The sequence below is a fragment of the Chiloscyllium plagiosum genome, unplaced genomic scaffold (assembly GCF_037043375.1).
Source record: "Chiloscyllium plagiosum isolate Xiang-an unplaced genomic scaffold, Cpla_swu_hap1 HiC_scaffold_5, whole genome shotgun sequence".
Lineage (NCBI taxonomy): Eukaryota > Metazoa > Chordata > Chondrichthyes > Orectolobiformes > Hemiscylliidae > Chiloscyllium > Chiloscyllium plagiosum.
In genome coordinates, this window is record NW_028270143.1 from 48504412 (window position 1) to 48518046 (window position 13635).

Consider the following 13635-nt stretch of genomic DNA (forward strand, 5'->3'; position numbering starts at 1 on the left):
ATTCAAAGCTATGGACTGGAAAATTGGATTGGTGTGGATAGGTGACCACAGACTCAATGGGCTGAAGGGCTTCTTCTGTGCTGCATGATTCTAAGGTATAACGATCAAAGTAGTCATCACCAGTACAATCCCACAATAATATCATATGTCTGTAAGGCTAATTGGAAGGTTAACCTTATTGGACAGTTGTATTTTTGAAAAGCATGGAATATGGACCCTGTAATTTAACAAGATGAAGTCAATAGAGAAAAGTGACTTGGTTTATGGTTTTGCTATAGACAGTGATGAACATCATGCTTCGCGATGTCGCTGAAAGGTTATTAAAATGTAAGTTGTCAACCACAGCATTGATGAGGCTTTCTCATCTCAGTTAGGGAGAGTTAAAGTAACAATGACTGTCAGACTTACTGACCAAATGGAATTTCAAATAAAGATATTAAGGAGGCTATTTATACCTGGAATGTTGATTCAATATCATTTATTCATCATTGTGTCAATCAAATCTTCTTTCTATGGACAACAGAATACATTCACACTGCCACCACATGGCTGAAACTGACTGGAGAAAAAAAACATAAGATATCGGAGCAAAAGTAGGCCATTCAACCCTTCTGCTCTGCCATTCAATGAAATTAGATTAGACTAGATTAGATTCGATTCCCTACAGTGTGAAAACAGGCCCTTCAGCCCAACAAGTCCACACCGACCCTCCGAAGAGTAATCCACCCAGACCAATTTCCCTCTGACTAATGCACCTAACACTATGGGCAAATTAGCATGGATAATTCACCTGGCCTGTACATCTTTGGACTGTGGGAAGAAACCGGAGCACCCAGAGGAAATCCACGCAGACACGGGGAGAATGTGCAAACTCCACACAGACAGTTGCCCAAGGCTGGAAACGAACCTGGGACCCTGGTGCTGTGAGGCATCAGTGCTAACCACTGAGCCACCATGCCACCCCTAAATCTTGACTGATAATCCTCAACTCCATTCTCCTATCTTTTCTTAATAATTCTTTATTTCCTTACTGATTAAAAGTATGTCCATCTCAGCCATGTATATACTTAATTACCCAGCTTCAACAGCCCCGTGAGAATTCCACAGATTGACTATCCTGTGACAGTAGAAATTCCTTATCTCTATCCTAACCAGCTGATCCCTTACTCTGAGATTGTATTCTCTAGTCCTAGTCTTTCTCACATGGGAATATAACCTTTGTACATTTACCCTGTCAAGCCTGCTAAGAATCTTATATGATTCATTAAGATCACCTCTCTTTCTTCTAAACTCTAATTAGCATAGGCCTAATGCCTACTCAACGTCTCCTCATAAAATGCATTATAAATCCACAAGTTCAATCGGTGAGTAAGTGTGAAGTATGAATATCAAAGGGAAACCATCTTTTACCCAGCATGTAATTTAACACTTACTCTAAAGAAAGTTTCCCATTACTTTTACATGCAGATTTGTCAACTGTTAATGCTGTTAAAAATCACACACACCATAGCACTGCTCCTTAAAACTAGTACTTCCAAATAAACCTGTTGGACTATAACCTGGTGTTGTGTGATTTCTAACTTTGTCCGCCCCAGACCAGCGCTGGATTGTTAATACAACAGTCAGCTATGGAGTCAGCCACAAATAGAGTCATAGAGATGTACAGCACAGAAACAGACTCTTTGGTCCAACCTGTCCATGCCAACCAGATATCCCAATCCAATCTAGTCCCATCTGCCAGCACCCGGCCCTTATCCCTCCAAACCCTTCCTATTCATATACCCATCCAAATGCCTCTTAAATGTTGCAATTGTACCAGCCTCCACCACATCCTCTGACAGCTTATTCCATACACGTACCACCCTCTGTGTTGCTCCTTAGGTCTCTTTTATATCTTTCCCCTCTCACCTATGCCCTCTAGTTCTGGACTCCCCCACCCCAGGGAAAAGACTTTGCCTACTTACCCTATTCATGCTCCTCATAATTTTGTAAACCTCTATAAGGTCACCTGTCAGCTCAGACGCCCCAAGGAAAACAGCCCCAGCCTGTTCAGCCTCTCCCTATAGCTCAAATCCTCCAACCTTGGCAACATCCTTGTAAATCTTTTCTGAACCCTTTCAAGTTTCACAACATCTTTCCGATAGGGTTGTCTGGAAAATCCAAAAACTTCCAAGTTTGATTACATTCACTCAAATGAGAAAATTGCTCAGGTTTGCAACATTTTAACCATCATTTTAAAGCATCTTTAACCAAGTGATTTAGTAATCTAAGCGGATGGCAGATCTCTGGAAACCATTTCTTCTTGTGCATGCATATCTAGTACAAGAGTGTGAGTGTTTGGTGCAACTATTTTTCAGGTGTTACAGGGAAAACAATCTGTTGTTGATTAAAGCGTATAAAAAAGCCTGTTTGTATCTGTCCATTAAAGTTTGTTTTCAAATGGATAAAACGCTCCTATAAAATATACCTAGTTGCCTTTTCAACATCTCTCTCTCTCATCTGTAACAGCTCAAACTCATGATTTTTTTGGGGTGGAATTCAACATTAACAGGATGGATAAGTGATGGATAAGTTAATTCAGATGTGATGAATAAAGGAATGCGAAAGGTGAATATTCATTTGCACTCCAAGTAGTAAAATTTTATCTCAACTTGATTTAAACTCGGTATCCATGTTTTTGTTTCTCTAATTCTTGCTTTCAGTTTTCTCCTTTTACAGTATTAATTCATACCGGAGAACTATTCTAGAACTTGCACAACTTTAATACGCGTCTAAGTGATCGGTAATTACTGCTAGCAACTGTTGTAATCACACATTTACATAGAAAACGATCCATTATAAATGTTGTCATAGGAACTTACATAATAAAAAAAGACAGATGTATGGGTAGTGTAGCACTACTTTCAATATTATTTCATTGTCTCCAAAAGAAATTCTCTCAAAACGTTAAGCATCTCCCATTTGAGGAATAATTGCGTTTTTAAAAACTGTAGACAGATTCTATTTTGATTTAAATATAAAGATTTAAGTATTGGCAATTTTAAGCTGCATTTAGTACAAGTAGTGTAAAATATCTGATTAACCTAGAACCATCTAATATAGCACAAATTATCTTTTGACCTTTTTGAATATTAGTGACAACGTTTAAGATCTGAAAGAGGAAACATCTGTAATGGGTACTGCTATCAAAATAAATACTATGATAATGAATGTTAAAAGACAGCATAATGAAAACGTTGCTCCATGGATGTTAGATTTGTAGATGCACATTTGTAAAGTATTCTACATTTAACTATATAATTTCTAATATTTCTGCCATTCCAATTTGAACAAGTCATGTAAAACCTTACTTGTAGAGTCATAAATATAACCTGGCAATGAAAAGACTCAATTAACATCTAACCACAAAATATCAATCAGCATGCCATATCAACTACAATTACCATCTTTCAGTTTGATATCCTCTGAAAGAGAAATGAAAACAAGCACAGTCTCATGGAAAATAAAGAATTACAGGAAAATACTTTTCCATCAACACTTTATTACTGTGGATTTAGCCAAGTCCATCACATCCTAAAGGGCATATTAACCAAAATAAAATTGTAAATAATTCCACCTGTGACCAGGAAATACAATAAAAGGAAATGGCGGATCACAGAAGAGGAATGGTTGATAACAGGAAATGGTTGATAAAAGGCAATGCTGATTTATCCACTGGGAATTTACTACTTACATAATGAAAGGTTAAATTCAGGAAATTTCAAAAGGTGACAATGAATAATAGCCTCCTAATGCTTCATAGATATTCAGTTAATTCATTATATCAGCATCAAACAATATAGTTCTCAATTCATACACGGACAAGCAATGAAGGAGCCTAATTAACAAACAAAACTAAAACTATGAACAAAATCAGAATTTGTAGGAAAAGCTCTATTTTTTCTCCACAGGTGCTGCTGGAACTGCTTAGCTTTTCCAGCGATTTCTGATGTGGTTTCTGATTTCCAGCATCTGCAGCTTTTTGGTTCTTTTTAACAAAATAAAATTACTTTTGGTAATAAGTTCAGTTCCAACTGTGCCATAATCGCTGACACTGTCCACTTCAATAACTTTTCCAAATCAGCTGCAATATGAAGTAATTCACTGTACTTGCCAACCAGTTGAAATATTTAAAAGCAGGAATCAGACAAAGATGAAAGATGACAAAGAAACACTGGCCTCACTGCTAGATAAATAAAGGGCACAAACACCTGACAACACCAACTCCATCAACAAGGACAGCATCCTCAAACTACTAGACCTGTGCCTCACAACCCACTTCATCTTCAACGACAAGACCTACTTTTTAATAAAAGGTGGATTTCTAAAAGCACTACATGTGATGAGACTACAATATTTGTGGGCTAAACAAGTGTCACTAGAGTTAGCTCTGAATAAAGCAGGAAACAGTTTGCCAATAACCAAACATGTATCAAAGTGACCAAACAGCCAAAACAATCACGTATCAGTGAAGTCACTTTAAATTGTAATCTTCAGCACTTTATTACTTATTAATTTGACATGCACGTGATTGGAGTAAAGTTGATGATAAGAAAAAGGACCCATTAAGCTACACAGATGCACAAAATAGTGCCAGTTAAAATTCAATATAGATTAATTCAAGGTTTTACACAATGGCAGTAAAGTCAATGTTATATGTATACTATGGACAAAAATAGTTACTAAAATAACTAAGCATAAAACAGATATGCTCCATCTACTACCATGTTGACATGCCTATCAGTGGTTCCTAAGACTAAAACATACAATTTAAAGTAGTTGAGAGAGACAAAACAGAGTTAGAATTGAGAGCAGTTTCTTCAGATTAGTTGGAAATACACAGTGATGTCCAAGTAGATTTGAGTCAAGCAATCATTAGGCTGTACGGTGTTTATGTCCTCGGTTCGTCTAGCAGTGAGGCCAGTGTTTCTTTGGTTAGGGTGATGTTTATTTGTGTGAATAGGGCTGTCATGTCAAAGGAAACCATGACCTCGTTGTCCTCTACCTTGGGGTCTTTGATGTTGTTAAAGAATTCCTGGATGGAGTAGATGATGTGGTTTGAGTCTTCTACTAGGTGTTTCAATTTGCGTTGCAGTTCCTTTGCTAGTCTGTATGTCAGTGTCCCGGGAAGTGAGACTGTGGGTCTGAGGGGGGGCCCTTGTTTATGTACCTTTGGTAATCCATAGAAACAGGGTGTGTTGGATCCTTTAGGTTTCATTCTTTGGAGGTCTGCCTTGTTAATTTCATCTGTCTTGTGAAGTTTCTTCAGGGATGCTGTAACGCAGTTTTTAAGCTGTGGAATCAGGTCCATCGCCACCTGTTGGTAGGTAACGGTATCTGCAAGTAGTGTGTTTGCTTTTTTAATGTATTGTATTGTTTAGGATGACGGTCATGCGCCCTTTGTCTGTCAGTAAAATTACAACATTTTTGTCTTTGCTGAGTCCTTCCAGGGCTTTCCTTTCCGGTGTGTTGAGGGTGTTCGCTTCTTTCTTCTGCTTAGTGTTGATGCTACTGTCTCATTGCCTGCTGGACAACAAGTTAGAGGATGAGGTCGAGGTCCCTTTTGATGAGACGGCCCTATTCACATCAATAAACATCACCCTGGCCAAAGAAACACTGGCCTCACTGCTAGACAAACCAAGGACACAAACACCTGACAGCACCAATTCCATCAGCAAGGACAGCATCTTCAAAATATTAGACCTGTGCCTCACAACCCACTTCACCTTCAACGGCAAGATCTTTAAACAGATCAATGAGATGCCGATGGGATCATCAACATCAGGACTCTTAGCAGAAGAGGTTAGAACAAACAGCTCTTCCCATGATCCAGCCCAAGCTTTGGGTCCACTATGTGAATGACACTTTGACATTACGAAACACAAATTAGAAGAAACCTACAAACACAAACATCATCCTTACAGGTATAAAGTTCACCAAAGAGGAGAACAATAACAGGCTCCCCTTCCTAGACGTCATGATAGAACGAAAAGCCAATGGAGAGCTAAAGACCAGCATTTACAGGAAAGCCACACACACTGACTAGATACTCAACTACAGGAACAACCATCCAAACACCCACAGAGCTGCATCAAGACATTATTTAATGAGCCACAACACACTGCAGCACCCATGAACTAAGAAAAGCCAAGGAAAAGCACCTGTATAATGTATTCAGGACCAACGGGTACCCGATAAGCGCAGTCTGCCACAGACTACTCCGGCCCCTAGGCACCATGGTAGCCCACAAACCTACCACCACACTGAAACAGCTCCTGATAAATTTAAAGGACCCCATACCAACAACTAGCAGAATGGACGTCATAAACAAAATACCCTGCAAAGACTGCAACAAACATTACTTTGGACAGACAGGCAGGAAACTAGCCACCAGGATACATGAGCACCAAATAGCCACCAAAAGACATGACCAACTATCACTTGTATCCACCCACACAGCTGAAGAGCGACACTGGTTCGACTGGAACAATACATCCATCCTGGGACAGGCTAAACAAAGACATGCACGGGAATTCCTAGAGGTCTGGCATTCAAACCGGAACTCCAATAACAAACATATTGATTTGGATTTACCAACCTCTCAGACAAAGAACTGGAAGTAATACCACCACCACAAAGACCAAGACAAATAAGTAGCAAGCAGGAGAGAACACAAGCACTCCATCGGAGGCTCACTGATGATGCTACCTAACATGGTGACAAAATGTCTCGAGAACAAACTTACCAGCTCAGCGAGTAAACTTACAACCTGATCCACAACCTGAGCTACAAATCTTCTCCAAAATCAAAAACAGCAATCATTATTGTCCATTGCTTATATTAATCATTTGAATATGGGTCAACTGTAACTTATATCAAAATTTGCTGTTCATAGCATCATGAAGTACAGTTAATCCTTTAGCAGTCCAAAGAAAGCTGCGATGGGATAGTGGTAAAATGTTGATAAAATTCATTAAGTGATAACATATTCAGTGACAAAAAACCAGAGCGCACTCTGAATGGAATTAAATGGTCCTGCGGAAAAGCTGGAGGTTTTGGGGGCTCAAAGAAAAGTAAGGGCAGTACCCATCCTCATTAAAACTCACTGAACAAAATTCCAGATCTTATAATCATTGGCAAAGAATACAAAAGCAAAGTGGTAATGCTGAGCCTATAACACTTGCAGGGCTATGGAAAAACACACTGAAAACAAAAAATATTGGCAATCGCAGCAGGTCAGACAACATCCATGGAAAAAGAGCAAACTAACATTGAGTCTAGATGACTTCATCAGAGCTATCATGAAGTGCGGAGGAGCCAGCGTTTATGCAGTGGGAGGGATGGGTGGAGTGCAGGGGGGTGTTGATAGTTCAGATTAAGTGACTGGAATGTGAGAATGTTAGAACAATGGTGTGTCTAACTGCCAGAATGGAAAGATCAGACAGTCCAACTGGAGTGCAGGAGGGGAGAGAGAACCGATAGAGAATGCAACAAATAAGGCTGAAAGAAAGGAAAGGAATGAGAGTGGGTTCACTATTTGAAGGTGTTGAATTCAATATTGAAAAATGCAAGTGAGTGAGGCTAATTGAATTTTCTTTCAAAGCAGAGAGCTTAATGGCTTCCTACAACATAAGTTTTAAAACAGCTCAGTTAGATTGCTGTGTACAGTTTTGGGGTATGCACCAGCTCAGATGGGTTAGAATGCTGATGTCCTGGGATGATGACCAAACACAGGACATACAAAACATAGACTTGAAAACGTATGATATTTATTTGTTATATCAGTGCACTTTATGCATGTTGAGAAATAGAAATCTTTGAAATTATAAAAGGTTGGAACAAGGTATGTGGAAACGTGGAGGTCAGGCAGCATCCGAGGAGCAGGAAAATCTATGTTTTGGGCCAAAGCCCTTCATCGGGAATGAGCCTCATTCCTGATGAAGGGCTTTGGCCTGAAATGTCGATTTTCCTGCTCCTCAGAAGCAGCCTGACCTGCTGTGCTTTTCCAGCACCACTCTAATCTTGACTCTAACCTCCAGCATCTGCAGTACCCACTTCTGCCTGGAAATGTAGAGGGACAAGGGTGTATCATCCTCGCTAATGACAATGTTTTGATAAATTTCTGTTGCAGTTCTGAAAGTTTTTGTTGACCATTTTACTTTTGTTTTTGTTACAGTATTTCTATTTAATATATTTAAGATTTATTTGAAAGAAAATAAGTGACAAATTTCACAATGTATTCTATAGGCATACTTTTTAAAAATGGTAAACTGATAAATGGGACTTACTAGGGTGAAAGCATGAAGGTTGGCCGAGAGACTAAATTAATATTAAATTACTTTAATATGTATCTATCAAGGAAGGTGCTGCTGCCTCGGTCATACTGAAAGAGGAGGTAGTTGAGACACTGCAGGAGGTAAAACTTAAAATATAAAGGTAAAGTCACCATAGATGTATTGGATCATCAGGGTACTCTGTACTAGGGAAAGACCAAGTGGTGGTGGTTTAACGTTAGAGTCACCACAGCTCAGTCAAAGGAAGGGTTTGAGAAGGAGAACCCTTCATAATCTCACCCTGTGCCGGAATTGACCCATGCTGTTGGCATCGCTCCACATTGCAAAACAGCTATCCAGTCAAATGAGCGAAACCAACCCCCACGCTTGTCCACAAATTTACAGCCCATGCAACTAAATACACAATGACAGCACAAATATGAAATTGGCTGAAGAGCAAGAAGCTGAGTTGTGATAAACAATTACAAGAACAGAAATTGCTGGGAAAACTCAGCACGTCTGGCAGCTGAGAAAACAGAGGGAGAAAGCAGAGTTAATGTTTCAGCTCCAGTGACTCTACTTCAGCTTCTGACTTCCCGCATCTTCAATTTTTTTCTGTTTAGTGATGAACAATTGTTCTTCAGATGGCAGGAGGTTTATTGTAGAGTTATCCATTTGGGGAATAACAACATTTGTGTACTGTAAGGTTCAAAGTACAGAGTTCAAGAGAATTTAGACTTGTTGCTGGAATGGATGAACAAGTAGTAGAAGTGTAATGGAAAGGAATAGGAAGTGATACATTTGGGGAAGTAAAACAGGGAGATGCAACATAATGGTTGAAATTTTAATAAGGGTGTAAGAGTAGAGGGCTCTGTTAGCATATATATATCCTTGAAAGAGAAAGCAGTTAAATAATTATACATTATACTAGAAATATGTCTTTATCAGAGGAGGCATAGAGTACAAACCTCAAACAACCAGTGTGGTGTCCAGTTAATTACTATGTCTAGTTCTGGGCATCACACTTATAAATGCATAAGCTTGTGCGTTTATCAAAAGAAATCATGAGAATGGTTCTCGGATAAGAACTTCAGTTGTGAATAAAACTCAAAGGTGTCAGCAGTCTTGAAAATTAAGGGGACATCAATTTAAGATGACTGTCAACAAAAAAGAAACAACATAGAAACAAAAGATTTCACAAGTAATTGGGATCTAAAACACGCTGTCAATGAGGTGAAGTCTATTTTGATGCTTTCAGAAGAGGGGGGGGGGGGGGGGTTGGCACTGGTTATTGTCCTAGATTCTGTACTAACACGATGGGCCAAATGAGCTGGTTTTGCTCGCACCATTCTCTGACCTGCTATCCACTTGTGCAAGCTTTGTTTTAAGCTTTCAGAACTAATAAATGCGCGTTGTCGAGATTGTGAATGAATCGCTGAAGTGACATTTCGAAATCGGTCTCATTCCTGACACCCTCCTGTCTGTCCTCTTGCTTAAATGTATGCCCAGCTCCAAGATGACGACTGTGGTCTCGTTTAACCGGAGCCCAAGGTTAAAATATCAGGAAGGAGAAAGTGAGGGCTGCCGATGCTGGAGATCAGAGCTGGAAATGTGTTGCTGGAGAAGCGCAGCAGGTCAGGCAGCATCACACTCCCCAACCCGGGCTGCACTGAGGGCCCGGGGCCCGGGGCCAGAGGCTGCACATTTACCTTCCGGAGGGAGTCCCTCAGGCTGTAATGCTCCTGAGTGTAGATAATGTCCTGAGGGGGTGACGCGGAATCCGTGTGACGGGCCGCTGTCTGCGAATAGCAGCGGTTCCCGATCCGGCTCCGGAGGAACAGCCGACACCAACAGGAGGCCATGGCGACCGAGAGTGCGCAGGCGCGTGACCGGGGGGAGGAGGGTCAGTGACAAAGGGGGAGGGGGGATCAGTGTCGGAGGGGATCAATGTCAGGGGAGGGGGGTCAGTGTCATGGGGGGTCAGTGTCAGTGAGGGGGGATCAGTGTCAGGGGGAAGGGGTCAGTGTCAGGGGGGGTCAGTGTCAGGGGGGGGGGATCAGAGTCAGGGGGGGAGGGGGGGATTAGTGTCAGGGGGGGAGGGGATCAGTGTCAGGGCGGAGGGGGGATCAGGGGGAGGGGGGTACAGTGTCAGGGGGAGGGGGGATCAGTGTCAGGGGGGAGGGGGGATCAGTGTCATGGGGGAGGGGGAATCAGTGTCGGGGGGGGAGGGGGGATCAGTGTCAGGGGGGGAGGGGGGATCAGTGTCAGGGGGGGAGGGGGGATCAGTGTCAGGGGGGGGGGGCGATCAGTGTCAGGGGGGAGGGGCGATCAGTGTCAGGGGGGAGGGTGGTCAGTGTCAGGGGGAGGGGGAATCAGTGTCAGGGTGGAGGGGGGTCAGTGTCAGGGGAAGGGGGGGATCAGTGTCAGGGGGAGGGGGTCAGTGTCAGGGGGAGGGGGGATCAGTGTCAGGGGGAGGGGGGATCAGTGTCAGGGAGAGGGGGGATCAATGTCAGGGGGAGGGGGGGATCAGAGTCAGGGGGAGGGGGGATCAGAGTCAGGGGGAGGGGGGATCAGAGTCAGAGCGGGGGGGAATCAGTGTCGGGGGAGTGGGGATCAGTGTCAGGGGGAGGGGGGGAATCAGTGTCAGGGAGAGGGGGGATCAGTGTCAGGGGGGAAGGGGGATCAGTGTCGGGGGGGGGAGGGGGGTTCAGTGTCGGGGCGGAGGGGGGATCAGGGGGAGGGGGGGTACAGTGTCGGGGGGAGGGGGGATCAGTGTCAGGGGGAGGGTGGTCAGTGTCAGGGGGAGGGGGGATCAGTGTCAGGGTGGAGGGGGGTCAGTGTCAGGGTGGAGGGGGGATCAGTGTCACGGGGAGAGGGGATCAGTGTCACGGGGAGAGGGGATCAGTGTCAGAGGAAGGGGGGAATCAGTGTCGGGGGGGAGGGGGGATCAGTGTCAGGGGGAGGGGGGATCAGTGTCGGGGGGGAGGGGGGATCAGGGGAGGGGGTATCAGTGTCAGGGGGAGGGGGGGAATCAGTGTCAGGGGGAGGGGGGGAATCAGTGTCAGGGGGAGGGGGGATCAGTGTCGGGGGGAGGGGGGATCAGTGTCGGGAGGGGAGGGGGGATCAGTGTCGGGAGGGGAGGGGGGATCAGTGTCGAGGGGGAGGGGTGATCAGTGTCGGGGCGGAGGGGGGATCAGGGGGAGGCGGGGTACAGTGTCAGGGGGAGGGGGGATCAGTGTCAGGGGTGGAGGGGGGATCAGTGTCAGGGGGGAGGGGGGATCAGTGTCAGGGGGGAGGGGGGATCAGTGTCGGGGCGGAGGGGGGGATCAGGGGGAGGGGGGGTACAGTGTCAGGGGGAGGGGGGATCAGTGTCAGGGGGAGAGGGGATCAGTGTCAGAGGAAGGGGGGAATCAGTGTCGGGGGGAGGGGTGATCAGTGTCGAGGGGGAGGGGGGATCAGGGGGAGGGGGGGTACAGTGTCAGGGGGAGGGGGGATCAGTGTCAGGGGTGGAGGGGGGATCAGTGTCAGGGGGGAGGGGGGATCAGTGTCATGGGGGAGCGGGGATCAGTGTCAGGGGGAGGGGGGATCAGTGTGGGGGCGGAGGGGGATCAGTGTCAGGGGAGGAGGGGGGATCAGTGTCGGGGGGGGAGGGGGGATCTGTGTCAGGGGGGAGGGGCGATCAGTGTCAGGGGGGAGGGGGGGATCAGTGTCAGGGGGGAGGGGGGATCAGTGTCAGGGGGGAGGGGGGATCAGTGTCAGGGGGGAGGGGGGATCAGAGTCAGGGGGGAGGGGGGATCAGAGTCAGGGGGAGGGGGGGGATCAGTGTCAGGGGGAGAGGGGATCAGTGTCAGAGGGAGGGGGGGATCAGTGTCAGAGGGAGGGGGGATCAGTGTCGGGGGGAGGGGGGATCAATGTCAGGGGGAGGGGGGATCAGGGGAGGGGGGATCAGTGTCAGGGGGAGGGTGGATCAGTGTCAGGGGGAGGGGGGGGAATCAGTGTCAGGGGAAGGGGGGGATCAGTGTCAGGGGGGAAGGGGGATCAGTGTTGGGGGGGGAGGGGGGATCAGTGTCAGGGGGGACGGGGGATCCGGGTCGAGGGGGAGGGGTGATCAGTGTCGGGGCGGAGGGGGATCAGGGGAAGGGGGGTACAGTGTCAGGGGGGAGGGGGGGATCAGTGTCAGGGGGAGGGTGGTCAGTGTCAGGGGGAGGGGGGGATCAGTGTCAGGGTGGAGGGGGGTCAGTGTCAGGGGGAAGGGGGGATCAGTGTCAGGGGGAAGGGGGGATCAGTGTCGGGGGAGGGGGGGATCAGAGTCAGGGGGAGGGGGGGATCAGAGTCAGGGGGAGGGGGGAATCAGTGTCAGGGGGAGGGGGGGATCAGTGTCGGGGGGGGAGAGGGGATCAGGGGAGGGGGGATCAGTGTCAGGGGGAGGGGGGGAATCAGTGTCAGGGGGAGGGGGGATTAGTGTCGGGGGGGAGGGGGGATCAGTGTCGGGAGGGGGGATCAGTGTCAAGGGGGAGGGGTGATCAGTGTCGGGGCGGAGGGGGGATCAGGGGGAGGCGGGGTACAGTGTCAGGGGGAGGGGGGATCAGTGTCAGGGGGGAGGGGCGATCAGTGTCAGGGGGGAGGGGCGATCAGTGTCTGGGGGGAGGGGGGGGATCAGGGGGAGGGGGGGTACAGTGTCAGGGGGAGGGTGGATCAGTGTTGGAGGTGGAGGGGGGATCAGTGTCAGGGGGGAGGTGGGATCAGTGTCAGGGGGGAGGAGGGATCAGTGTCAGGGGGGAGGAGGGATCAGTGTCAGGGGGGAGGAGGGATCAGTGTCAGGGGGACGGGGGGGAATCAGTGTCAGGGGGGGAGGGGGATCAGTGTCAGGGGGGAGTGGATTAGTGTCGGGGGGGGAGGGCGATCAGTGTCAGGGGGAGGGGGGATCAGTGTCAGGGGGGGAGGGGGGATCAGTGTCAAGGGAGGGGCGATTAGTGTCAGGGGAGTGGGGGTCAGTGTCAGGGGAGAGGGGGTCAGTGTCAGGGGAGAGGGGGTCAGTGTCAGGGGAGAGGGGGTCAGTGTCAGGGAAGAGGGGATCACTGTCAGGGGAGGAGAGATCAGTGGCAGGGGAGGGGGGATCAGTGTCAAGGGAGGGAAGGATCAGGGGAGGAGGGGAGTCAGTGTCAGGGGAGGAGGGATCAGTGTCAGGGGAGGGGGGATCAGGGGAGGTGTTGTCAGTGTCCGGGGGAGGGGCTATCAGTGTCAGGGCAGGAGGGATCAGTGTCAGGGAGCGGGGGAATAGTGTCAGGGGAGGGGGCGATCAGTGTCGGGGGAGGGAGGATCA

The 13635-nt window shown here is 47.1% G+C and overlaps 1 protein-coding gene across 1 annotated transcript in view; it reads right to left on the minus strand.

Moving 5' to 3' along the window:
* Nucleotides 1-10184, minus strand: part of LOC122549835 (zgc:85777) — a 78686-nt gene extending 68502 nt beyond the window's left edge. Inside the window, exon 1 of the mRNA XM_043689939.2 lies at nt 10022-10184. Within this exon, the coding sequence (XP_043545874.1) occupies nt 10022-10174 (153 nt within the window). The 5' untranslated portion in view covers nt 10175-10184. The remainder of the gene's footprint in view (nt 1-10021) is intronic.
* Between the last annotated feature and the right edge of the window lie 3451 nt (nt 10185-13635).